The sequence below is a fragment of the Colossoma macropomum genome, unplaced genomic scaffold, assembly GCF_904425465.1.
Source record: "Colossoma macropomum unplaced genomic scaffold, Colossoma_macropomum, whole genome shotgun sequence".
NCBI classification, from domain to species: domain Eukaryota; kingdom Metazoa; phylum Chordata; class Actinopteri; order Characiformes; family Serrasalmidae; genus Colossoma; species Colossoma macropomum.
The window spans coordinates 10,772,050-10,799,810 of NW_023494788.1; the positions used below are offsets into that span (position 1 = coordinate 10,772,050).

The 27,761-nt window shown below is 39.0% G+C and overlaps 3 protein-coding genes across 4 annotated transcripts; 1 reads left to right on the forward strand and 2 right to left on the reverse strand.

Moving 5' to 3' along the window:
- The first annotated feature begins 17 nt into the window (after positions 1–17).
- Positions 18–16,864, forward strand: abhd2b (abhydrolase domain containing 2, acylglycerol lipase b). The gene is made up of 12 exons (XM_036568399.1): positions 18–120; positions 3,000–3,199; positions 3,499–3,569; positions 4,698–4,923; positions 5,250–5,425; positions 6,764–6,931; positions 7,268–7,451; positions 8,668–8,760; positions 8,859–8,960; positions 9,316–9,385; positions 9,497–9,581; positions 14,784–16,864. The coding sequence occupies exons 4-12, from the start codon at positions 4,712–4,714 to the stop codon at positions 14,984–14,986; spliced, it is 1,293 nt and encodes a 430-aa protein (XP_036424292.1). The 5' UTR covers positions 18–120; positions 3,000–3,199; positions 3,499–3,569; positions 4,698–4,711; the 3' UTR covers positions 14,987–16,864.
- A 722-nt stretch (positions 16,865–17,586) lies between these two features.
- Positions 17,587–19,770, reverse strand: rlbp1b (retinaldehyde binding protein 1b). Its single transcript, XM_036567813.1, has 6 exons — positions 19,648–19,770; positions 19,007–19,211; positions 18,641–18,819; positions 18,254–18,412; positions 17,836–17,946; positions 17,587–17,750 (listed from the first exon to the last, which is right to left on the reverse strand). The coding sequence occupies exons 1-6, from the start codon at positions 19,759–19,761 to the stop codon at positions 17,622–17,624; spliced, it is 897 nt and encodes a 298-aa protein (XP_036423706.1). The 5' UTR covers positions 19,762–19,770; the 3' UTR covers positions 17,587–17,621.
- A 4,328-nt stretch (positions 19,771–24,098) lies between these two features.
- isg20 (interferon stimulated exonuclease gene) lies at positions 24,099–27,675 on the reverse strand. Of its 2 annotated transcripts, none has more exons than XM_036568400.1 (4): positions 27,572–27,675; positions 26,367–27,071; positions 25,826–26,023; positions 24,099–25,708 (listed from the first exon to the last, which is right to left on the reverse strand). In XM_036568400.1, the coding sequence occupies exons 2-4, from the start codon at positions 27,045–27,047 to the stop codon at positions 25,514–25,516; spliced, it is 1,074 nt and encodes a 357-aa protein (XP_036424293.1). In that variant the 5' UTR covers positions 27,048–27,071; positions 27,572–27,675; the 3' UTR covers positions 24,099–25,513. The 2 variants fall into 2 exon arrangements, with proteins under 2 accessions (XP_036424293.1, XP_036424294.1); XM_036568401.1 differs by having other exon boundaries at positions 26,367–27,093; positions 27,572–27,660.
- Between the last annotated feature and the right edge of the window lie 86 nt (positions 27,676–27,761).

Genomic DNA, 27,761 nt, shown 5'->3' on the forward strand with positions numbered 1-27,761 from the left:
GGGTAGATCTGGTTGTGGTCACAGGAAGAAATTATGCAAACACTTTGATGCAAAAGGCAAAAGGAATGAGGAATGGGGCTGGTTGAGGTCACGGTAGTAGGAGTGCTGGGCAAAGATCCTGTAAGTGTGGGCTTGCATGTTGATTCATACTGTGGGCGTCTGATAAATTGTTTAGGCGATGTTCAGTGATCTTAATTGTGAAAAGAAATGAGGCTCATATTCTGCCTCTTTTCTGTGCGTCCTGATTGCTTGCTTGTGTGTCTCCATCTCTGGTGTGCGGGGAGTGAAGCAGCTGCGCTACAAGCTGCCAGAGAAATACTATCAAATTAACTGTGCCCCACAAAGCCAAGACATTTTAAGACAAGGAGAGGCCAATTGTACATGCATGGCTGCGCTACACTCCATTTGGTACAAAATGAAAAATGGCTCATTAATGTCTCTCCAGGCTTTCTGGCTGAGGGCCTATATGAGCCGGTTTCTAAATACCCGTCCTCAGTCATTTCAGCCAACCTCGTTTGATTTGATTGACTATGAAGTGGGGCTGATTTTTCTCCAACGGAGGCTCTAATCTCTAATAGCATAATGGATGTTGGCTGGCGGGAAATCCTGGACCCGGAGCTTGTTGTCAGCCATGTAGGACTGCACTGGAAAGGATTTAACATGTAAAAGGGACACTGTAAGTGTGATTATGTATTGCAGTTAGAATCTGGGTTTCATTTGCAAATACAAGTAGCGTAAATTACAAATACAATCGACGACGACAGCCATGCTCTGTTGCATTATAGCGAACACACTTATGGACAGGAGCACTTGTAGCTGAGGGGAAAATTGTAAACAACTGTTTGAAGGACTGGTGAAGGATTTCAGCTGTTTGTCGCCACCTTGTGATCATCGTCTGTTAATGCACGCAGCGGAAAATGACAACACTAGCCCACCGCCATTGCTACACATACATTGTATGATTTCTTTAATGTGGGTGCGCACTGTACAAAGCAAGCCAAAAGGCTGCGCAATAGGAGAAGGGGTAAGGCAAAGCAAGGCAAGGCAAGTTTATTGATATTGCACCTTTCATACACTGTGGTCATTTTGGAGAACTCCACTGATTTTTCAAAACTTCTACATGATTAAATGGTTGATATATAAACAAAGTCATTCAGATCGGTTAGATGTGAAATGCTCTGTTCTAGAAAACCTTGCCAAGTCAGAATTGTTCACAGCGGTGGTGATAGGAACCAGATGTCTGAAGAGTTTCATGCCTTTGAAAACTCCCTCACAGAAAGTTATTACATGAAATGGTTAGATATTGCTGCCTGATGTCTGACACACTGTTTTATGATAGTTGTTTGATACGGTTTTGGTTTTACTTAAAATGTATTTTACTCCATTTTTTCAGTGCATTCATGGCAGAGGGATATATGCAGGGCGTTGTAAGGCAAAATAGTCCCCAAAGAAAACATATTTTTCCAGATTTATCACTATTTTACCATCATCAACGTTACATATAAAACTCAGAAGACACGTGTAGGTTCACTGGTGGTTTTGAATAGTAAATTAAATGGCTATATTTGTGTTGTAGACATTATGACCCCTCGTTCCTATCACCATCACAGTAAAGAAATCAGTCTGTAAGTTTCTCTATAGTGAACCATTTCACATCAAACCACTCTGAATGACTCCGTTTATGTCTCAAGGACTGAATTATTTAGAAAATTTAAAAAATTGGCAGAATTCCCTTTTAAGTGCTTTACAAATAAGAAAATACAAAGATAATTCAAGAACCCCTGGTTTCTATCACCACCACTGTAAAGAAATTTGAGACTGTAAGTTTCTCTTTAATGCACCATTGTCAACGTTTAAATTATGCAGAAATTTTGAAAATTTGGTGGAATTCTCTTTCTTTAATGCTAGTCAATAATAACCGATAACTCAGAGCTCATTTTCAGGTTGCTGCTGAGGAGCATTGTCTGACACGCAGATGAAAGCTGCTTGAAAATCAGGTAATGATGCCTCCGTGACGCCGTGCCAAACTGCCAAAGATGCCTTAAAGAGAAATTCCGCCACTTTTTCAACATTTCAGAATATTTCAGTTCTTGAGATAAAAGCTAAGTCATTCAGAGTGGTTTGATGAGAAATGGTTCATTATACAGAAACTCTGATTTCTTAACAGTGGTGGTGATAGGAACCAGGGGTCACGATTTCTACCACACAAATACAGCAATTTTATTTACTATCCAAAACCACCAGTGAACCTACACGTGTCTCAGTTTTGTATGTAACGTTGATGATGGTAAAATAGTGATAAATCTGAAAAAATAAGTTTTCTTTGGGGACTATTTTGCCTTACAACGCTCTGTGTGTATCCCTCCGCCATGAACGGACTGAAATAAATGGATCAAAATACATTTTAAGCTATACCTTATCACATAACTATCATAAAACAGTGTGTCAGACATAAGGCAGTATATATTTAACTATCTATATCGATCTATAGCTTTCAGAGGCATTAAACTCTTCAGACATCTGGTTCCTATCACCACCACTGTGAACAAATTTGTCTCGGCAAGGTTCTCTAGAATGGAGCATTTCACATTAAACCACCCTGAATGACTTTGTTTACATCTTCACCATTTAAATTTTGAAAAATTTGGTAGAGTTCCCCTTTAAGGATGTTAATGTGATCATTGCATAAACGTCTTGGCAACGTGCCTGTGCTGTCTGGGTAATTTAGCACGTGTCTTTAATTGTAATGGAGTTTAGCATCGCGATGATATTCAGCTCCGCAGACTGAACACAAGCTTTACCGTATCATTATTTGCAGGCTTTATCTTTTAATAGTCTGTCATACTCAAGTGTGAGGTAAACAAAAAACCCTGACAGTGATTGATTGGTCAGTGACGTGTCTGTGGTGTGACGAGTGTCTCGTATCTATCGCTGCTCAAAAAGCTCAATGGCAGCGTGCACGCCCTGAACAGTGACGTAACGCAGCTCTACACCAATAGGTTTGGGCGGATGAAGCTGCCTTCATCTTAGCAAAGCCAGTTGCTGGGTATGAGTACGCCTCTGCTCTGGTCTGCCGTTGGCGTTCAGCTTGTGTCCTGCCGTAGAGAAGATCAAAGAGGAGTCCTGTGGTAAAAGTGCTAAAAGGAGACTTTGAAGACGTGTCCGCCTGGTCAGTACGAGGCTCTGCACGCTAGAAACGGTGCGTAGTGTTTTCATGCACCCACATCTTGTGGCGCAGCCCACCGCCTCAGTGCTGTGAGCTGCGTTGTTAGCAAGGCAGATGTATTTGAACGTTAGGTTTTCTCTGTAACTGAGGCTAACCCAGTTTAGCCTAATGACCCGTTCTGCTTTGCTAACTGACTCAGCGACTTCAATAAATGCAGTGTCGCTGTGCACTTAAAGACGTGCAAATGCGCTGTCAGATTTGCAAATCACTTGTAGCCTTGTGAGAGTTACAGGGTTAGAGTATTTGGGTCACTCACCATGGTCATTTTTCAGGACTCAAGACTACCATTCAAGAGCTGCAGTGGATGACCTAGGACATATTCACAAATATCAGTGTCACTAAGGTACTTTGTTATATAAAAAAGCTTCACTATAGCTTCATACATCTTCACTATTAATGGTTTTTCGAGGGTTCTTTAGTAAAAGGAATGGTTCTATTTGGACCATGAGTTCTATATAACACCAGTATATAGTTGTTATATAGTATATGAGTTCTGTATAGCACCAAAAGGGTTCTTCTATTATTAAATGCTTGACAACCATAGAAGAACCCTTTTTGGTGCTATACATAACCATTTTCAAAAAGGTTCTGTAATATACTCTTAAAAACGATGGGTCTTCAAGCGTTCTTTAGTAAAGAAAATGTTTCTAAATAGACCCATGAATTCACAGAGAACCCTTTGCAGGATTAAAGGGTTCTTCAGAGTGATAGAGAATGTGCTGTACATGGTTCTATATGGAACCTATTTAAAAGGTTTTCTATTCTTATGATGTCAAGCCTGCAACAATAGAAGAACCGTTTTTGGTGCTATGTACAACCATTTTCAAAAAGGTTCTTTATACACTCTTAAAAATTATGTTTTTTAAGGGTTCTTTAATAAAAGAATTTTGAATAGAACCACAAACTCATAGAGAATGGTTCTTTCCATCATTAAATAGTTCTTCAGAGTGATAGAGAATGTGTTGTACATTGTTCTATATAGAACCTTTTTAAAAAGGGTTTGTATAGCACCAAAAAGTGTTCTTCTATTGTTACAGTGTTAAGCCTGTGACAATTGAAGAACCTGCTATATAGAACCGTATAAAACACTCTCTATCTATTGGAAGAATACTTTCACAATGCAAACAACTTTTTAATCATGCAAAGGGTTCTCTGTGAGTTCATGATTCAATGTAGAACCACTTCCTTTAAAGAACCCTTGATGAACCATCTTTTCTAAGTGTGTAGATCTATATACAGCACATTCTCCATCAATCTGAAGAACCATTTCACGGTGCAAAGAACCATTTAAGTGTGAAATGTTTCTATATAGAACTCATGGTTCTAAATAGGACCATTTTCTTTACTGAAGAACCCTTGAAGAACCTTCTTTTTTAAGAGTGTACACATTTTATCAAATAGATTTTCTAAGTAATCTGAGTGTTTATTCTTCAGTCAGTAACTTAGCTGAATGTTGAAATATGTTTGCCAGCTCAGCGGCCCACCATGAGTGGCCATGTGGAGAAAGATGCCCAGACCATCAGCCCTGACATGCCAGCCATGTTTGATGGCATGAAGCTGGCTGCAGTGGCCACTGTGCTCTACATCATAGTGCGCTGCCTCAACCTGAAGAGTCCCACAGCCGCCCCTGAAATCACCTGTCAGGATACCGCACTCAACCGCTACCTGCTCAAGTCCTGCTCCATCTTAACCAAAGAGTAAGTCTGCACACTTGCGATTGCAGTAGTGTTCATTCTCACAGAGAAGTGAAAGAAGTGAATGCTTTAGAAATGTGCATGTACTTTTATATGAACATTTACTGAGCTTTATGTATTATGCCATGTATTTGATGCTTCTGTTCAAGTCAACTTTCAGATGGCAGTTGAAGCAACCAGAGCAACTTGGGGTTAAGTGGTTAGGTCATAGACATACTATCAGCTGGAATCAAACCCTTGACCTTTAGACAGCTCAGTCAAGCTTTGTCACCACTCGGCTACAGTTACCTGCAAACCTATCCATCCTGCATGCTCATGTGTGTTTTCAGGTATATTCCACCATTGTTGTGGGGTAAGAGTGGACATTTTCAAACTACGCTCTATGGAAAGATGGGCCGAGTGAGCTCTCCTCATCCATGTGGCATGCGCTTGTATCTTCCCATGCAAGATGGAGCTACAGCCACATTTGACCTTTTCGAGCCTATTGGTGACCATCTAAGTGGTGGTGAGTGTGTCATTTATTCAAAATTGAAAATATCAATCCAGGCCTGGGTTACAATATTATCATAGTATTATCATAGTCAATAGTAAGAGTCAGTAGTCATTCATAATAAATGTTAGGCCGTTAGGGTAGGAGATGCTTCTCCTGGGTCAGTATAAAAGAGCAGCTAAAGACTTTTTCAAACTAATTATGTGAAGTATGGGGGATTCTATTTCAGTTTGTTATTGAATTTTTTCAGACAAACCCTACAAACCCTAGGCCTATTATTAAGTTGTAAAGAGACACACACACATACAAACACACACACATTATCTAAGCCACTTACCCTTTTGGGTTGTGGGGGATGCTGAAGCCTATCCCAGTGGCCACTGGGCGGAAGGCAGGAAACACCCTGTCAGTCCATCACAGGGCAGACACAAAGACAGATACATTCACACCGCAATTTAGCATCTCCAGTTCGCCTAACTGCATGTCTTTGGACTGTGGGAAGAAACCGCAGCACCTGGAGGAAACCCACACAGACACAGGGGGAACATGCAAACCACACAGAAAGGACCCTGGTCAGGAAACAAACCCAGACCCCTCCTGCTGTGAATATCTACAGTATCTACTATGAATGTGATGTGTAAACACATACTGGCCCACACTGATTTATTGCTAAAACAAAGGTTTACTCAAACCTCATTAGTTCTGCATTCTGTTTAGTTAAAGGGGGAAATCAAATGTTTTGCTTAATTCAGTGGTTACAATGTCAACAAAGTCATTTAGAGTGGGATAGGTTTTAAAGAAGACTTTGGCCTAAAACATATTTTTTTCAGATCCATTCATGGTAGAATCTTGTAACTCAACACTACCCAAAGAAAACATATTTTCTTGTATTTATCACTATTTTAATTATCAACATTACGTATAAAAACTCCAAAGACGTGTAGGTTCACTAGTCGTTTTCAGTTGTACATAAAATGGCCGTATTTGCATTGTAGATATCGCAGCTCCTGGTTCCTGTCACCATGGAGAAATCTGTTCATCTACACATAACCATTTCACATCAAACCACTTTGAACTTTGTTTGCATCAAAGCCATTGAACAATGCAGAAAAATCTGTGGAATTCCATTCTCATTTGGGCCCTATAAATCAGATGTTCTTGATCAAATCTCCAGACACCCCCCATCTGGTCCACATTTTGTTTTATACTGGCTCCCAACGCAAATGACCCAGATTGTCAAGGGCTGTCGACTGAAAATCACCTGTCTTAGGCTTGCTGGAGGGAAAACTGAGCAACAAAATGTGCACCTGTGCAATGCATAACTGTAAATGCCTGTGTGGTATCTGTTCACAGATGATATAACCATGGTGATCTGCCCTGGGATTGGTAACCACAGTGAGAAGCATTACATTCGCACCTTTGTGGATTACTCCCAGAAGCAGGGCTACAGATGCGCTGTTCTAAACCACCTGGGGGCTCTTCCAAACATCGAACTCACCTCCCCACGGATGTTCACCTATGGTAAGACCATTGTTTGTGTAATGAAATTTTTACCCATGGGAAATAAGTGTTTGGCAAGTATTTCATCATTACACTGGTGAAACTGCATTATTTTTGCCCGACTGTTTGATAAACAGTATTACTGTCCAAAATGTTTGGATAGGTAGTGCAGCTGCTTATGATGTAACACTCTGGTAACCAGGCTAGCGGACTCTATTTGTATCACCTTGTTTGTCACATTGAGAAGAAAATCCAAAATATAGCTAAAATAAACACTGGACTTTGTTTCAGTTGTGTACTCGCACATCTTAGCATTCCTTCAAGATCTTATATTCTGTTCTATGCTTTGTGCTACAGGCTGTACCTGGGAATTTTCAGCCATGGTGAGCTACATCAAACGGGCATTCCCCCAGACTCAGCTCATAGTGGTGGGCTTCAGTCTAGGTGGAAACATTGTATGTAAGTTCTTGGGGGAGAACCAGGCCAATCAGGAAAAGGTGCTGTGCTGTGTGAGTGTCTGTCAAGGCTATAGTGCGCTAAGGTCAGTATAAACTCTTAGATTGCTGTTATAAGAAAATAGTGATGTTATAGAAGAAGGAAAAAGAACATGTGTCACAGCTGTTATTGATTATTGATATATTGTGTCAAGTAATATACTTTATATTGGTCCATTTGAAATGTTTGCAATGTAAAGAGCAGCTGACATTTTCAAAGTTTGTTAGAAAGATAAAAAACAAAAATGGAGCTCAGAGGTTTTCTCCTAACGGCAAAAATATACTGTTAATGGGACAATGTGGTTCAGTGTGGTTTTGACTGAAGTTACTGTTTATCCTCTCAAACTGTTAAGGCCCTATAGGTGCATTCCAAAAGCTAGGCTGCAACCAAGAGAGGTGGATCTTCAGTAGCTCTGTCATGTGACAGCTCCTCCTTGAAAGATGAGAAAAATTGTTGTAGAAAATAACGCTGATGTGAATGATAGTAAGCTGGCAAACAAAACATAAATTTGTTTATATGTAACGGAGGTCCTACAGGCGAAAAGCTGTCCAACTCGCTGAAAGCAGGTGCATTTCACACCCTGCATTCAGTTTACAGCTAAAAAAAGAAGAGAGAAATAATATACTGTATATTTTCCTATAGATTTTACTGGCCTGTTCAACAATGTGTAGTACAATTTGCAGTAGCACTTTTACCATTAGTATTCGCTGTTCAATGGGTAAGTAGTATAGGTAGCCTTTGTTACAAACACAGACTTTTCTTAATCTGTTATACATTTTAATAAGCTAACAACTAAACTAAAATAAACTACGTTTGACATGTAGAAGTTATTGAAAAATGAGCAAAATTTGATGCAGTGATTTAATTTGCCGGCATTTCTTTGAACTTTCTTTGGTTTGCGTCCACAAAGGATTATGGACAACAGAAGACCATGAAGAATGCTCTGATAGCTTCCTTTAAGATTGTCAGAATATAGCCAGCATTTTTGGCTGTATTTAAAGGATGCTTCTGATTGGAACATTCTTCAGTGACATAGTGGTCTAGATATGCAGCCCACCTAGACTGCAGCCTAGCTTTTTGGAATTGGTAGATTATATGTGGAGCTACACATCAGTTCCTCACTCTCATGTAATGTAATATGTGTTGCTTGCTATATAATCCATAATAGTGACTGAATAAGTTTTAGTTAATAGCTAAATAATAAACTTAGGGTTCAGTTGGTTAACTGAGACTATTTTGTGTTTCTGTTGTTTTGATTTAAGAGCTCAGGAGACTTTTCTACAGTGGGACAGGTGCAGGAGACTTTATAACTTCCTCATGGCAGACAACATGAAAAAGATCATCCTATCCCACAGGTAAGCACTTATAATGAAGTGTAATAAGTGACTGTCATGGTCAGTGAGTATGATTCATGAGCCTGTGTGAGAGTAACGTCACTGTGCTCCCTCTGCAGAGGAAGCCTGTTTGGCACACGGTCCAGCAAAATGGAGATAATGGATCTAAGTCACCTCTACACAGCCACATCTCTGATGCAGATAGATGACAACATTATGAGGTATTATTTGATCACAAGTCAATTTAATCATAACTCTCAATTTACGCAAATACATTTTGATTGTTTTGTGTCCTTTTGTCTCCAAAAGTTAAGTGTTATAATTGTTTGTTTGTGTCGATTGTAGCTGTACAGAATATTTGAAGTTAGTCTTCCGCAGGAACATCTTTACAGTAAGGGGCTGATCTACTAAAGCATTCAGAAACAAGCAAAACTGTGTTTGCTGATATGATTGGTTGGAATAATTCAAACGATCCATTCACTGTTAACGTGCAAAACAGCGTTGATGGCCTTTAGTGGCTCAAAGTGTACCCTGTAGGCTTTGTATGCAACTCTCTGTCCATCTGTCTTTCCTCAGAAAGTTTCATGGTCATGACTCTTTAAAAGAATATTATGAAAAGGAAAGCTGTGTACATTACATTCACAATGTAAGTAAGACTGATTAAGAAGGGATTATGTTAGTTATGCTACAAGCCTTTTTGCTTGCTAATGAGTAATGATAAGTTTAGTCATGTTGTTCGTCCTTTGTCCTCTTTCAGGTGAATGTTCCCCTTCTCTTGGTGAACTCATCAGATGACCCTTTAGTCCATGAATCCTTACTGACCATACCTCGTACACTAGCAGGTATTTTGCCCTAGAATTTACCAGTTTATTAGTTGGCAGTTTATTAGGAACACCTACCTACCTGTATCTGCTCACACCTACTGCTTACAGTTACTGACTGTAGCCCATCTGCTTCAGCACTTGTCAGCCACCCTTTCTACCTCATTCATTATTCATTAAAGCAAACAGAGCACTAAAGGACGACTGCTGACCAAATATTATTTGGGTTGTGGACCATTCTTAACACAGCAGTGACGCTAACATGGTAGTGTGTGTTGTGTTGGTTTGAGTGTAACAGACACAGCAGGATCACTGAGGTGTTTATAGACTCTTACCTTGTTGGTCTTTGCTGGTGTGCAATTAAAGACTATATCATGGTTTTCCACACAGTTTGTGTTAAAGATATCTTCATGAGTGGTCATTGAGGTTTCACTTTTTAGGACGTATTCTCAATAACAGTTGAATGATGTGAATAACCAGGCTAAGCTTAGTAGAGCTGATTAATAAGCCTCCATAAATCAACAAACTTATTAAGTGTTCTATTCTGTGCACAGACATGAGTATGTAGTGTCCAGGAGGGATTTTAAGAGTATTTTGCTTTTTTACTTTACTAATACCAAATATATAAACAATGCCGATACCATTAGCCTGCGTTTCTCAATCTGTGGGCTGGGCTCAATCTGTATCCCTGGGGGGCACCAAGGGGGCCATAGAAAAATAGAGAAATTGTGTCTCTGCTTAGTAGGTTTTAATTTTGTCAGTTTATTAAATCTGCTTCAGACATATCTAAAATGTGGTACTTTAAAAATAGTAGATGTTATTAAACAATGAAAATGAAATACACACCAGCCAATCACAATTCAAAACAACACCACACCCACTAACCAAGTTATCTATAATGTCATAGAACAGGGTCATGTCTCTGTGGTCAGGGCTTTGTCTCTGTGTTCAAGTCAGCGATAGCTAGTTAAATGTACAGAAATCTGGTAAGACATCATCCTCATTTCTTAAATAAAATGAATGACCGGGGTGGGGGGCAAGAGGGTGGGGGCACTGAAGCAGGATACAGTGGCAATTAATATCCAAAAAGGGAGCCTTAGGCTAAAAAGATCTGAGATCTGCTGGCCTACATTACGTACAAAGTGACAGTGAGGTGTGAAAAACCAGCAATGCTGCGGTGTCTGATAAACTCATACCTGCTATCATGCAGTGTTAATAATATCTGGTCAGCGACTGTCCTATTAATGTCTCTTTCCATTGATGGGGTAGAGGGGGGCTGATAAATTGAGCAGTAACAGATGGGCCACAGTCAGCAATTGTAAACCTTCAAAGTGCACCTTTATGGTTAGATATATCGGATACAATGAGCATAGATACAAGGTAGATGTACTTAATAAACTGGCAACTCAGTGTATGTGTCTCCTGTGACTTTGTCATATGAAAAAAAAATGTTATCTTCAAACAGATCTGTTGAAGGTAAAAGGCATTATAGTGGTAAAACCCATGAATGCAGAAAGCAATCAGTGTTCTTGTTTCTGAGGCTGTAGATAAAGGCATTGCAAAGCTCTTTCTGGTAAGCTTTTACTGCCTCTGTCCCAGATTGAGGATTAGTAATCATGAAAGAACAGAATATTTATTTTAGTCAAAGTTGTCAGTATTAATAACCTTAATGCACAGCAGGTTAGCTCATCCTTAAATTGTGTAGCAGTCCATTTCCTCGCTCCATTAGCGCTGCTTGAGTGTGCTGTGTGAGCTCTGTGCTCAAGACCCTGGTGCTGAATTTTTCAGGGCCATGTGATCTATTTGGCCCTGTGTGAATATTTATCAGAGCAATGTACTCACTTCACTCCGCTGCAGCGGCTCCAGGCTTCTTCGGGCACCAGCTTATCAGTCTGGGCTGATAAGTTAGTACAGCGGGACCAGATTATCCTCTGCTGCATGTCCCGGAGAAACACTCTGTAACTCTCTTCTCATTCTTTCTTTGCTCATAATACAAATGCAAAAGCTCCATAAAACCATTCGACAGACTTACAACAATTTCCACTAAGCAAAGCAGGGTGGAATTATCAGCAGTTCAATTGGAGAGCTTGTGTTGTTGTAAGTTGCCACTCTAGAACACAGCCTGTTAGTTTTGAGTCTGTTTTATGAGTCTGTTTTGGTGCCCGTGTACCTAAATAGAGCTCAGCTGGTTTGTAGTTTAGCAATAAATAAAATATACCTTTTTTCCCCCTTATCTTCAATGTAATCGATCAGCCAAGACATGTATGGTGTCTGAAATTTGCTTCATTAGATTTGCACTGGAACTGAAAGGCTAATGTAGCGAACAAGTAATGGAAGCTTATACCCACCAATTAGAATTATGAAAAATACATGTCTACTGTACTGTGCAAAAGCCAATTTATTTCCAGTCAAAACAGCAATCAAAAGTAAAAGTTACTCATTTTTCCTGGAGATATTTCTGAAGAGATTAGATATAAGATAATCCACTTGCATTACAAGGGGGTAAGTCAAAGGTAAATGAGTGAAAAGTTTTGAAAACTGGAGTTCAAAACTATATTAAAAGACACAGAGAAAATAGAACTCCTAACAACTGTGCAAGACCTGGTAGACCACCAAAACTGTCATCAGATAAACAGTACTTAAAGCTTTGAAAGATCCACTTATGCTTCAGATCTTCAACAATCTACAGGTATTTCTGTCCATGTGTTTGGGATTACTTGGATGGTGAGATGCAGAAATGCAACCAACTTCTAAGACTGAACTTTGAAGATGTGGAAAAATATCCTTGGAGATTTCTTTGAAAAACTGAAAGTCTCCTAAAAAGAATTGGGGCTATAATAAAGGTAAAGGGTGAATGCAATGAATACTGAAAATTTTAATATTACATATATTAAATTAATTTAACCCTATATTATATATTTTATTCACAGTGGAACATAGAACACATATCAGATGTTGAAAGTGAGACATTTTACCATTTCATGAAAAATATTAACTCATTTAAAACTTGATGGCAGCATAAAAATATGGATTTATGAGATTTTCAAATCATTGCATTCTGGTTTTATTCACATTTATTTACATTTCACACAGCATCCTAACTTTTTTTTAGAATTGGGGTTGTAAATGAAAGAAGGGTCTTTGACTTTGGTTTACTGTAAGTTGTCACACATGTACATGAAACTACAATGAGATGTTAAATCTTCTCAGATAGACTTGTGGTTTCTGACAAAAGGACAGAAATATATCACATAACAAAAAGCAATTGTAGAATTGTGAACTTTGCATTTTGTTGTTCTTAATGTTCAAATATTAAAAGTACACAAATGTGATTACCTAACAACTCAGTGCAGTTTGAAGGAAGTGTATTATAATTTGGGCTTGCAGTTTGCATTATGCTATGTGGTGGGGTTATTAGCTTCAAATTACTTAGTGACATTAGCCTTGTAGCACCAGTGCAAAACTAAAGAAGGATACTGCAGATAGTTTAGTGAACTTGGATGTTGTTACTTGGGTGTTGTTGTTCAAGTGCATAGCTAGAATTAATGCCTGTTGACTTTGCAGCTCCCTTATCTCCAGCATTGATTTTTTTAGGTCTAAGGCTCTGGTCCATTACAGTTTGTTTCCTCTGCCTGATGTAGACTCAGTAGTGAGGGATGACGGGAAACGTCAGAGCTGGTGTTTCCAGCTCGGGGCCAGCCGTTACAGTGTAGCTCTTGTCTCCAGCTTGGCACAGTGTTTGGCAGGGCCTCCATATGGCCCTGTAATCACGTCAGGTAGCATTGCTCCTCCGCTAACCTCCTTTCCATACTGAGGACAGTCGTGATAGACAGGGCAATCCCAGTCCTGACAACAGATAGCTGCTTTCCAAGGCCGTAACCTCAACATAATCGCACAGCTGACTTCATTCATTTGACTCCAAGCTTTGAGGTTGACTGACTAGACCTGTGATAGGCCTCTCAGCTCGCTTACTGTAGGGCGCCAGGGTGAAAGACAGGGAGGGCCTTGGCATTTAGGGTGTCAGAAAGAGAAAGGTAGAAAACAGGTAATGTGACATAGACGGAAAGAACGGCTAGGACCTGAAATGGAGCTAAGTGGTTTTGATGTTTTGCTGTGTCAGAGTCGGTGCCTGCTTTCCTGTTAGAATGGTTTAGTTATGCTCAGTGGCCCTTTTAAACATTTGGCATTTGGGGGCCCTAAGCAAAATCCTTCTTGGGGGCTCCCACTCAAACCAATCACATTATTTTCAGATGCAAGAATGATAAATGCTACAGGACAACAGTAAAACTATAATTAATGATGCACAGGGAATACAGAATCTTTTAACACCAAAATAATAATATATAATAAATAATAAACCAAAAATTAATGATTTGTGCATTTCTGCTGTCTTGATCTGAAAACAATGGAAACCGAGTTATCAGTGATATCTTAAGACGTTTTCTGCCAATATAACGCATTATGGCTGGAAAAACCCAACTTACAGAGCCCCTTGTGGCTAGGGGCCCCTAAACAACTGCTTATACTGCTTATAACAAGAAATGGCTATTGTAACAAGACCCTGTCTGTTCTCTTTAAAAATGATTACATAATTAATTGCATGGGCACAAAATGATTTGCCTTCAATTTACATTCTGTATTGGCAGGTTCGAGTCTATACTTCCATCCAAACATGTCATAAATAAGAAAATACATCACAAAAACAAAAAAGGGATGATTTTTTTTTATCTGCAAAAGGAGACACTAGGCAGAACAATAACTTTTCATCAAATTCAAATCATAACAAATATAAAAGAATCTGCATTTTCGACAGAATTTCCACAAGTTTCATTAACCTGTGAGTGAGAAGTATGCAGTCGTTTGCAAAAGTTTGGGCACTGTGGTCAAGTTACATTTTTTGATGATTTTCAGAGTGAAAATAAATGTTTATTAATGTTTATTAACTATGCGTGTTAAAGTAGAGGGTGTGTTAAATTTATTTACAATTCATTTATTATTAATTGGCATGTTTTATGTTTTATTTTTCCCAACATAACCTTATAATATAACAATATTACATAACAATATAACATTACAGTGTTCTGCTGTTATTGCCAACTTCTAAGGGTTACTCAAAAGAAAACCTCTCCCACTAAAAAAAGTGATTATCCATTCATACAGCACTTTGTTTGGTATCACACAAATTCATGCAGCCTAACACGGATCCTCCTTACTTCTCTACAGAAAAGAAAGAGAATGTAATCTTCGTGCTGACGCTGCATGGAGGGCACCTGGGCTTCTTTGAAGGTGCTGTGCTCTTCCCTCAGCCTCTCACCTGGATGGATAAAGTTATCGTCAGTTATGCTAACGCTATCTGCCAGTGGCAGAAGCAGCAGCCACAATGTCGCCAAGCAACAGACTGCACAGAACTCAAAGGCAAAGCTTAACACTTTTCAGAGCCCAGTTCACTCAAAAGAGTAACTCAAGAGCATTCAAAGCCTGATGCATTACCTGGGTGTCTACTGATGAAAGGAAGTCTTACACATTCACATTTCTCTATAACCACAGCCGGTTTTCAGCTCATTAATATCAAATCATTCAGCACAAAGTCAATAAAACATACACAGTGGACTCTGAGGGCATATGGGCTCAAAGTGAGCTGGATATGCCTCTTTAGGTCAGTTGATTAAGGGATGTTTACTGAGAAGTGAAAGGGCATATGTTCCAGCATTTGAACATGTTCTTTGTGAGATATGTGGGGATCCTTGAAAGTTTCACCGCAGTACAGTCAGGTGATTTCTAAAGGGACCTTTTTTGTGTTTGTATCTTGGTCTCAGTTTATTGTGGTGTCTGAAGAATGTCTTAAGCACAGACGCTCCTGTTGTGGGCAGGAGGTTTGTGCCAGCTGCTAATGGGCAATGCTGATAAGGGAAGGAAAACAACAATCAAGTAGACAAAAACAAACCCTTAGTTTTAGTTGATTTCCTCTGTGTGACACTGCTGCCCCCTGGTGGCTAAAAGGAAAATATTTTATTTTATTAAAGGTATGAAAAACAGGAAATATGTGGATTAAAGAACACATTTTTGACCAAGCAGTTGAGGATTAAGTGAGAAATCTCACTTAATGTACATGTATGTATAAAGCAATAACGTAGCGTTCCATTTTGCTATGTTGATGATTAGTGGTGAGTTTACTGCTGTGTTTTTGTCTATGAATATTGTGCTGCTGTTTGCTTCATTAGTTAAAGTGTTAATCCCAGATGTTAATCCCAGAAAAGGAGCTTTGAAGAAAATCATGTGACAACAGGCTACTTTTGCTTTCTTTAATGCGATAATCTACATCATTTTGTGATCATCATAAAATAAACAAAAGGTTAAATGTATCAAGCAGCCTTAAAGAGGAATTCTACTGTAGTTTCAAAATGTCATTCAATGGTTAAGATGTAAACAAAGTTATTCAATGTGGTTTAGTGCAAAATGCTCTGTTCTAGAGAAACTTAAGAGTCAGAATTGTTCACCGCAGTGGTGATGGGAACCAGACATCTGAAGTGAAGTTAATACCTCTGTACAAGCTACCACACAGGAGGTTATTATATGAAATGTACCCTGACTGATGCCTGAGACATTCCTTTTATGATAGTTTTGAGATAAGCTTTTGGCCTGAAACCTTTTTTTAAAAATATATTCATGGCAGAGAGGTACATGCAAAGCCTTGTAAGGCAAAATAGTACTCAAAGAAACTGTATTCTTTCTGTTCTTTTAGATTTACCACTATTTTACCATTATCAACATATTAACATTTTCCATATGAATTTGTAGTGTAAACATTATGGCGCCTGTTTTCTTAACACCACTATAAAGAAATCAGAGTCTGTAAAGTTTCTCTTTGTTTACATCTCAACGATTGAACCATGCAGATATTTGGAAAAAATCAAAGGAATTTCCCTTTAACTGTCCTGTCCTATACATGAAGTGTTGATGTTTGATAGCTAAGCTTAGTAGGACCAATACTACAGCACAGCAGTGCTACACAGCAGTCCACTCGGTGGGAAAGCATGGGAAATAAGGAGATCTGGATTTTGACCGGTGTGTCATAAGACTGCACAGTAGTTTCCATTATGTAGTAAAATGAGCCACCCAGACTCTTCCAAATGTGGATCTAATAATAGCAACAGCTTTTCTGTTTGCAGTTCAAACTGTTAATCCCTTATTGTTCTGTGAAACAAGCCTAGTGGATGTAATAGTCCCATAAGCGTACAACACATGCAGGTCTTTGTTGTGAACACAGGAAAAATTAATGTGCAATGTGCAAAATAAACTATTTTTTGTAACATTTTGTCCACATTTCATTATATACATTCTTTCAGGATGGCCATTATGTAATTACCCTCTTCATCTCCTCAGGCCATTTACTTGGACAGTGTGTTATGTACATATGATGTTTTATGTAATCAGATTATTTTTAGCCATAACATCATTACTGCACTTGAGTGTGAATACATACGACAGATGTGTCATTTCATGAAACATCTACTTTAATAAGTAAAAAGGATCTTAAGCATAAGGCAAAGATCAAAGTTTCATTTTCATTGTGGTCTTTAAAACAAAAATGGCAGCAAGCCGGCATCTTTATATACATTTTATTGTACACATCATTGGGGATAACATTACAGACATTTATTTTCTCGTATTTTGCTGCTCTCAGCTAAATAAAAGTACAACAAACAGAAACAGAAGCACTTTTGGAAAGATGACACATCTGTTGTTTCTGTCTCTTAAGAGAGGTACCTTAAATACTGGGGCTGTTGGGCTTCCCAGACCAGAAGAAAAGCTCCTAGAAACCTTAACAACACAGAGAATGGCCATGTTTGAGTGCGATGAGCTCATTAAATACCTATTGTTTTCAGTCATCATCATGTTTTTCAAGTGTTTATTTGGCATGCTTGCAGAATTGAACTGAACAGTACTGCAGGCTTTACTCAAGTTCATCATCTTCACAAACGTATATGAGCATTTCAATATGCCACGACACGAACGACTAGAATCACATCAAGAACTATTTCATAATGGTTACCATATTCCTCAGTCAAAAAGTTTCGCTGCTGTTGCCTTGCCATCATATTTGGAGCCTTTGCCATCAAACTCTGATGGCAAGATTTCAGGATCAAACTCGTTGTAGTAGGTCTCCAACTCATCTCCATGGACAAACACCTAAAGAAACATAAAACACAGCAAAATGCTCAGTCAGACTGTCTAATGCAATCCTTACATAGCATCCAACAGGCTGTTAGCTCACCCTCTCCAGGAGTTTGCTCTTCAAAAAGGGCTTGACCACATTGTAGGTGGTGGTGAAGTACCAGGGTTGGTGGATGAAGTGCACAGCTTTGAAACGAGCAGGGAAAGAGTCCTACCCCAGGAAAAAATGAGAATTAAGATAATGATGGAAAGTTGACGATGATTCTAATTTCCTTTGGAAGTACAAGTATTACCTCATAAGTGATACATTTGCAGATGCCAGAGCAATCTGTGCTGCAAACATGTGAATGTGTTATGAATAAATCTAGAAACCCTCAAACTGCAAGGCCTCATTTTGTAGGCCTTCACTTCACTCTCACAAGTATACAACTTATGTATTAGCTTTACTATTTTATGGTAGTCACTGAACTAGTAGGAACCTGAAGTTGTGTGAATACATGGCTCATGCAGAACATTACCTGCAACATGTCCACCATCTTCTTCAGCTCTGTGGGCTTGATGCCTGAGGCCTGCTGCATGGTGAAGCCCTTAAAGTTCTCAATGATGCAGAAGCCATTGATCTGAGTCTCTTCATTCTCCAGCAGCTTCTCCAGGATCACACAGTAGGCCCTGAGGATCTGCAAAAAAAATCAAATTCTGTGACTTTTCCCAAACAGAACTCACAAAGGTTTCTAAAGAAGGTCTGTAAAACTTTTCATTGATTAGACAATGTAGAAAGAACCTCAAAACTTCAGTTAGAAAGTAGAAAACCTTAACCATTTTAACACCTCACTGAAAGACTTCACTTGCTACAGGACAACAATGTAAAACAAAGTAGACTCTTATTCTTTCAACTTTTTTATCACCTCATCAAAGGTGATCTCTTCATAGTCCCAGTTCTCAATGTTGAAGAGCAGCACCACACGGCCATATTTGTCTCTGCTCGACAGGATTCCTGGGTAACCAGCTTCAATAGTGCTGCGTACAGCCTCTGGGCTTAGGTTTTCAAACAGCTCTGGGTAATCTCGCCTGAAGCGGACGTAACCTACGGCAAAGGAATAGTTCAATTTACCAGTGAGTATTGGGCTTGAGAGTACATTCATGTAGACACTATGTTTTTGCTTCATCATTACCGGCCACCATAACACATTGGGTTAGAGCACGGAAGATGCATACTACTATTGATCTTACATAAATTGTTGTGAAGAGCACAAAAACTATTATCCACTCACCCTTCATGAGGTCAAAAGCCCTGTACACGTCATATTTTCTGGCCCGAATGAACCTCACAAGCACACCATCAGGTTTCTCGCCAAAAGTGTCCTGCACTGCCTTGGCCAGGTCATCTCCGCTTCCTGCTTTTTCCTTTATGATACCTCTCAGCTCCGTCACAGCTGCTGCTTTTTTCTCTTCTGTCTCATTTAGCTCATCTTTCGCCTGCAGTGAGTGGTAGGCATCACATTGAAACCCAGACATGGTTTAATAGGTGGACCACCTTACTAATGATGTATTAACTATTGAAATGGTTTTTAGAAGGCTAGCATTAGCACAGTATGACACAAAACAAACAATGGTGGAATCTGTCTTGAAACCTTTCATATGTATAATTGATGCTGAATGCAAAGTAAACATCTAACCTTCATAACAAGTCTAAGGGGCAGTGGCAACCAGGCCCCCTAAACATCTTAATTGGACCCTTTATATCACTACTTGCAATTTTGCTGACTCACGAAGGGTAGCTATGATAACTTGTGATTTCTTTTCTTTTAAACAGGTCCTCCTTAAGATGCTACTTACAAAACTCATCAAAACACAGGTTATTGTGAGTGTATGTTTGCCCCTATTATTGTGTCCTTGGTTGGTTTGTAAACACCTTTTGTACAGTGTGGTCAGGCAGTTTGGCGCAGGGTCCAAACACTGGCCCATGGTCTTTGATCGAGAGATGCTCCAGCTTGGCCCTGAGGGCCTGTTCCTCCTCTGACACCATACGGTACGTTCCACTCTGCAAACAGACAGCAGTGGCATCAGAACAACCCTGAATCAGCTGTTTGAGAACACTAATCCAGAACTCTTACCCCTCCTGAGGCAAACCCACTCAATGGGGCCTAGTGTAAGCAAATGCTAAGCTGTCTCACATGAATACAGTAAAGCCTGGTTTAAAAAAGAAGAAAAAATAGGAAACCTTTTGTCTGAGAGGAGAGATTAGCAGCTAACGCTAGCAGCCCCAGCCCTGTACTGAGAGCTGCCTTGCTCTGGGAAAGTTTGCAGACTATGCTATGCATGTGAGCGGAGGTTTGGAGGAATCTGAGCAGACACAGTGGAGCTTCATATGATTCTTGAGACAGCAAACATCTCAAAGCTATGATATTCGGCTCATTTTAATAAAAAAAAAAGTAGCAAATGAGACAAGTTTTAATTAGATCAAAGGTGAGACCGGCCCTAATATCAAACAAAACCCCATATTAGTAATTTCAGAGTAATAATACCAACCACCATTAGTATGGTGAATAGCATATTACAGTAAAAGATATGTAAAATTAATTAAAAAAGAAGCTTATATGTACTTACCACAACAGCCATTGCTTCAGATGTTCAGTGCAGTCTTCAGGAAAGCTGGAAACAGAGGGATTATATCACCAACAGAGCTTAAGGAAAACTCCAAAAGAAAGCTCCTATTGATCCTGTGGACGAAAATGGCTTGGACTACGTAACCAAACACTTTCCTAATCAAACCTATCTAGAGTATTTTAGTTCCTATCTAGTCCCTTTAGTATTCCTAAGCATCAACATGCACTCCCCTTATCACATGAGCCTTTTGGGGGCAGATTAACTTCTTTAAGGCCATCATAATGACCAATGTGCTTTAAAAAAGACCCACGCAAGTTTGTAATGAATTCTCAAGCACTTTACAATGTTTAATAAGAAAATTAAAATTTAGAAATTGTCAAGAAAATATTAATACAGTGCCTTAGTACTCCCCCAATTCAACACAATGAGAGTCCCAGTAAATTCAACTTCAGAGAAAAACTTAAAAACAAATCAGGCTTCAGCTTATCAACGTATGCTTACTACATCATTAATATATTATTTCCTCCAAAAACTGGGTGATTCACTAGCTACACCAAGCAACTAATTCCTTGTTGAAATAAGTAAAATTCCATTACAGTGCAGAAGAAAAATCCAGGACAAACTAACCACAATTAAAATGCAGTTTCTATGGCAGAAAGCTTCTGAAGGCTTTCTCAGCACCTAAACTACTGCAGAATGTATTGGGAGGCACAAAATGGAGAACAGGCTTCTCCCAGGCCAAGCCAGCCATGACTTACCAGACAGGGTGGTGTGCAGCTGAGGGGTCCGTCACCAGAACTGTGGTGAGGAGAGGAGTTGCCCTCTTCAATCATTTGTAGTGGTTCCCCCCGCCTCTGGATTAAGACCGTCACACAGGATTATGCAGAGCAGATTTAACGTTAATCAGCACAAAAATAATTGGGAGGAAAGAGGAATGAGAATATTGACCAATAGTTATGCACAAATATGCTGCAGTCATAGTTTCTAAACCAGGCACAGGCCATGTGCACCTTATGTGAACTATCACTGAACTGAAAAACTGATTCCAGGTCAACACAAAGCACAAGTTACAGATGAAGCACATTGGCCTCAATTGTTTTTTACACATTTGTTGTTATGCTAAAAGTGATTTAACAGCCAATTCAATTTTATTAAACATGTTATGAAGTGACCTAAAGAACTTCATTAAAGTTTACCAATGGTTAAATGGTTCAAGTGTCCAAATACGCAAAGTGAGATGTTAAACGCAGCTATTCGTGCTGATATGGGACCAACTCCATCCCAAGTCCTAGTATTGAAGGGGAACGCCTACAATTTTTAAAACATTCTGCATAATTAAAGGGAAGAGCTGTAAACAAAGTCATTCAGAGTGGTCTAATGTGAAATGCTGAGTCACAATTGTTCACAGTGGTGATAGGAACCACACATCTGAAGAGTTTAATGTTTTGAAAACAAGTTTTTACATAAAATGATTATATACATGCTGCCTGATGTCTAATACATTATTTATGATAGTTTTGTAATAAAATTTTAGCTTAAAATGTATTTTGATCCATTTATTACAATCCATTCATGGCGGAGGGATACATGCAGGGCATTGCAAGGCAAAGTAGTCCCCAAAGAAAACTTATTTTTTCTGATTTATCACTATTTTACCATCATCAACATTACATGTAAAAAACCAGAACATACGTGTAGGTTCACTTGGATGGTACATAAAATGGTTATATTTGTCTTGTAGACATGGTGATACCTGGTCCACACCCACTGTAAAGAAATCAAGTCTGTAAGTTTCTCTAAACCACTCTTAATGACTCTGTTTATATCTTAAGGATTGAAATATTCAGAAATTTTGAAAAATTGGTGGAATTCCCCTTTAGGCTAACATTTTCTGTACATGTTGCATGTAATTAAGGACAATTTTTTGATGGATCTGTACCTTTTGGATCACTTCTTAAACGACAATACTTACACTCAAGTAATTTATTTTAGACTAAAATGAGCCCAAAAAGGTAAGATTAGCTAAAAATTCAGTTCCTGTGCAAATGCTGAATAAACTAGGAACCTCAGTACTCAGGTTTTTTCTTAAGTATGGTTTTACGTTACTCTACCCGCCTCCCCTGGGGTTTAGTCAAACTGCAATGTGAACTACAGTAGCTATAGTTAGCTTCTGTGATGCTAGCAGCACAGAGTGCATCCAAAGAGTTTTAGCTTGTCAGTCCATCTTATCACTTATATGTATGCACAGTACATGTTAGATACAGATATGGACGAAATTGGCTTAATGTCAAACTCGGAGCATTAAACCTTCTGAACAAACCCACCACTGTAAATTTAGCACTTTATAACCTTAAGATTGTATAAGTGAGTGAACTGGTCATGACATGATCAAGACAAAAAGCTTTCTCTTTTAGTGAAGAGGAATGGCAGCCTTTTAAATTCTTAATATGCCATATATATTAAGCTATACAGAGAGAAAATTTGATTGCATTAGTCATGACGTCATCTCTCACTAAAGCTTAATCCAACAGTGTTTAGAATAGCCAAAACAATCTTTCCACTCTTTTTTCATTCTCTCTCACATCACCAAGGAACGTTTCCCTTCTGACGCAACATGGAACAGAGCCGTAATACCCTAAATCAGGATTTAGCCTATCAAAGAGGGGGTCTGTGTGCCTAAGGCAGTGGGATTGGCAGGACAATGTTGGCCTCTGTGCTCTGTGAATGTGTGCAGGACACTTTGGCCCCAGCTAGGGTCAAGACCACTGCTGCTTGAGTGTGGGTACACACAAGACACTTCACAAACACAAGCAGAAAACCACTTCCACAAGATCCAAAGAGCAACACCTTTGATTACACTGTCAGCTGAGGTTCTTCACTGAAGGCCCTTTTTTGTGTTGAAACAAGCTTAAAACAGGTCTTAAACTAAGTTTTATGTGAGCAGTCACTGGGTAGGTGAGATCATCATCAAAACCATAATTAAAACCAAGTGATGCTAAAACTTTGGCTACAAAAGAAGTGTAACAGAGGTTGTTCTGTTATGGATGCCCAATTTTGCCCAACTATTGGTCAACTATTGGAGGCACTGAAACCCTTGAGTCATTAAGAATACACAATAATACTTTGGCGCTTACAGGACTTCAGGGTGACAACACCCACCATGTATTTCAAAGGTGAATAGGTACAAAAATAGAACATTAAAGACAAACAGACTACACAGAAATCTAAAAACTAATTTAATTTTAGGCGTATCTATGATTCTCATCACATAATGTATCTACATGGGGTTATAGAGACTAGCTAAATGAACTTTAATAATAACCATGACTCAATGAGAAAAGCAGCAAGACAAATGGGAATTCCAAAGATAACAGCACTGGCCTATTCAAATCCAAATAAGCTCAGTTAAAACTGTTACTGTGATAAAAATGCAGATTATCTGCTAAGTGCACTATTGCGTACTCTCAGTGCAGAACAACTCAAATAAACCGTTTAGCCTCTCTCTAGCCTACAAGACCTCAGTTGGAAGGCTACAACTAGCGATTATATAATGTAAACCTCTTTGGCCTCTGGTGACTCAATGAGGTAAGGCTAATTTTTCAGGTTTATGGGGTTAAAGGCTTCAGTCTACAAGCAATTGTTCACGCTTATATAAAGCATTTGATATATATGAAGGATGTAAGATTAGTTAGTATGTAACTAAGTTTAGTTTCCAGTGTTTAAACTTGATTTAAGACAAAAGACAATTTTGTTCCACAAACTTTAATCAATAAATAACCAACATGTCACATTTTTAAAACTGTTTACAGCTGCTGCTACAAGAAAACTCTGCATAAATAAACCAGGAATTTAGTTTCATAACATGTATTGTACTATTTTAGTCCCTTTATTGTAATGTATTTATGTTACAACATATATATATATAATATTATATATATAGGCACCCAGCAAGTTACAATAAATATGTTATGTGCCGTATTGGCCATGTACAGAGTGTTTTAGTGAACAGACCTTTAAAAAGATCAACGAATACCTAGTCTTAACGTCAACTGGCATGTACAGTTCTCAAGTAGTTTGTGTTATAACACCATATTATTGGTTATGACAGTCACCCATAGGGTTAAAGTGTACTGTTTCTGCTCAGCAGTCATTTCAATCTCTTTTTTTGACTAACAGAATTAAATACTGGCAAAAACACTACCTGAGATGTAATTACCACATCTAAATATGTATCTTCCAAAAAGAGACTTTTGAAAAAAAAATATATAACTGAGAAGCACCGATTACACAAACCGACAGGTAAGAATCCATAAGAGCTCAGGTACACAACCTGTGTATTGTAATTCAAGTTACAGTGCTGACTTATTTAGTTGCATTACCTTTAACTGCAGCTCGCAACTGTTCAGCAGTTATGAAGAAGTCTGATGAACACTGATCATTTAGCTCTAAATTTTCAATACATCATTAGGCATGTCAAAATCATATAAAGGCTTAATTACTTTAGTGTGAACCTACACTGATAGTTTTAGGAGCCCCAAATGTTATTAGGATAGTTCTTAAATTTGGAAATTTGTGAAGCAAAACAGCACAGAATCATTTTTCAACTAAATCTGTTAACATCTACAGTTTAAATCTGTAGCAGAAGTGAATGTGCGTTACCCTTTGTATCTGAGGCACAGAACTACACCAGTTCAACTGAACAATTTCAACGACCTTGTGACTGGATGGACAGGTACTGTAGTAATACTTCCCAAACAGGTCAGCAAAAAGCAGCCTGGAGGTGGGGACTTGAGTACTTTTTCCTGCACGCAACTTCAACCAATGACTAAAGCTGCAGCAGAGTGAGTTCTAAAGTGTAAAAGGGTGTACTTGATGTTTAGCGAATAACTACATTTGTCTTGTTAAAATTTTACGTAATAATTTCAGTGCATAAATATCTCTTAAATTTAAATGCTTTAGTACTTTAAAACTTGTCTGAAAATATTTAACCTCCCTAGTTACTACATGTCTGATATAATGGACCCCTGTTGGAGCTGGACAAACATAATGAACTGATTCATTTGCATCAAAAAGGGAAAACTCCATAGAAAAAGCTGCCATCAGCTTTTTTTGCATGCAAAGGAGTGACAACTGTTCAATACACTGTTCAAGTGTACATGGTTACAATCTCATTAGTTGCAGTCTGTCAAACTCTCTGGCCAATATTGGTCCTGCATGTAGTGTTCCAGGGAGGCAGTGGGCTCTGGGATGAAATCTGAGTTCTGGATGTGGGCCTGCAGGGACTTTTCCCACTCCTCTTCTACCAGCTTGTAGAGGTCCAAAGCAGCAAGAGCATCTTCTACAGAGCAGTGACCAGCTCTGCCAACCTAAGTGGGAAAGAAATACCAGATGTAATCATAAGCTCTTAAAGCTAGCTTACACTTAATGGGTGTTTTTAATAAGATGCTTCAAAAATAATTCCCTTCTAGACTAAATATACATACTTGTATTTTCCTATTAAGAAGATTTTGGGCCAGCTTCTTCAGCGAGATACACTGTTGAGGAGTACCATACAGCTGTCGCAGCAGACACAAGGAGGAAGTATCCCTAGTCCTACTACGTGGTACGGCGATGCCCAGGACTTTGAAGTCATTATGCAAGGCATGGCCAATTATTATCTTCCCTTTAAGGACATGGAGGATCTATTTAAAAAACAAACAACAAAAAAAGATAGCAAGTTGTTTATAGCCCATTTATAAAATCAATAAGCCAGTACAATTTGTACCACTAATACCACCAAATGGAACACATGAAAACTGAAGGGCTGCAATGTTAGTACCCATAACTGTCTCTTCATTATCATGGTATTTACAATCTCTGCATAGCTGGTGTCATTAAAACCATAAAGTAGTATCATGCGGTCCTATCTTATTAATACAAAATGCTGATCATTATGAAAAAAAACAAACAAACAAAACAAAAAATAAATAAATAAATAAAAAAAACACAGTAAAAAATACAGTGGGCCCAAATAGTCTCTCTCACCTCTTTCCTTGCTTCCTCATAAGGCAACGCCTGTTTTAAGTGCTCCTCCTTGATACCACTCCACTGTGTCCGGTAGTTTGTAACAGGATTGCGAGGCATGATATACTTATCATAAATTACAGTTCCAGAATAATTTAATATACTACATCGGGCTAATTCACTACAGTGTCCATTAGGGCCAGTCCCCACCATTTCACAGTCCACAGCCACCAGCATTGAGGGGTTATTTCCAATGCAAGGTGAACTCCGGCCACTGGTGGGAGGGCTGGTCTCTGAAGAAAAGCCACTGTCAACCTCCCAGCTGTCACTAAGCAAGGAAGAAGTCTTGGCTGTACCTACAGAGTGTGTAGTTAATTTGGCCCTTTTGGCCTTCACAGGTTGTGTGCTGTCCAGTGAGTTGTCTGAAGGTGCTTCACGCCTGCTGTCAGAGTTGTCAGACGACCTGACTTCACTGCCCTGCTCCTCCAGGGACTCACTGGATTTTCTTTTCTTGGGTTTTTCAAGTTTACACATTTCCTGACATTCCACAACACTGTTTTCCTTTCTGTGCTTCGTTTTTCTCCGTCTCCTCCGTAAGGATCTTTTTGCTAGTACAGAAGAAAGAGTAGCTGACTGGATGTTGAGGGGTCCCCAAACAGTTTGGGCAGCCCCACCATTGCTCAGAGGGCCTGGAGCAGACATTTCTGCCAACGTGTGACGCTACACCTGGAATCAAAACAAGAGAACACTGACAAGGAAGTTGCAAGTGAGAAAAAAAACAACACAGCCGAACTGTATAGCTGAGTAGGACTGTTCGAAGCTCTGTTATTGAGACTGTTAAAGTTAGCTAACCTAGGTTAGCTATACCGTGAGACATCAGCAAATGAAAGATGAGAAGCTAGCGTTAGCAACCTTAACACTGTGCCCAAATTTAGCCATTTAATACTGGAGCAAAACGGTGAAAAATACTTTTTTATTTAAAACACTGATACTACAGATTGTTGAGACTCACCAAGAAGAATACGCTACCGCTGAACAGTCAATAACGCCTGATTACTCAGCTTTTGTTAGCAATTACATTGAATGTTAGAGCTAGCGTACATATATGTCGCGTGCTAAAACACAGTGAAACCATAAATACGTGAACGTTTCGTACCCAAACAGTGATATACGTCGACTACGTGTTATAACATTTAATGCAGTAGTAAGATGGACTGAAAACTCACCCATACGGCGGACACGTGGAGCCGGTAGACAGAGGACGAATCTGGAGGAACATGTCCAGGCAAGCTCTCCATCCTTCAACGCTATTGGTCGAATGTGTTTGGCGTCGCGGTGACCGCATCAAGCTCTGATTGGCTGCTACTATTAGCGTCACTTCGTTCCAATCACATTGAACGCGCCAAAGTATTTCGA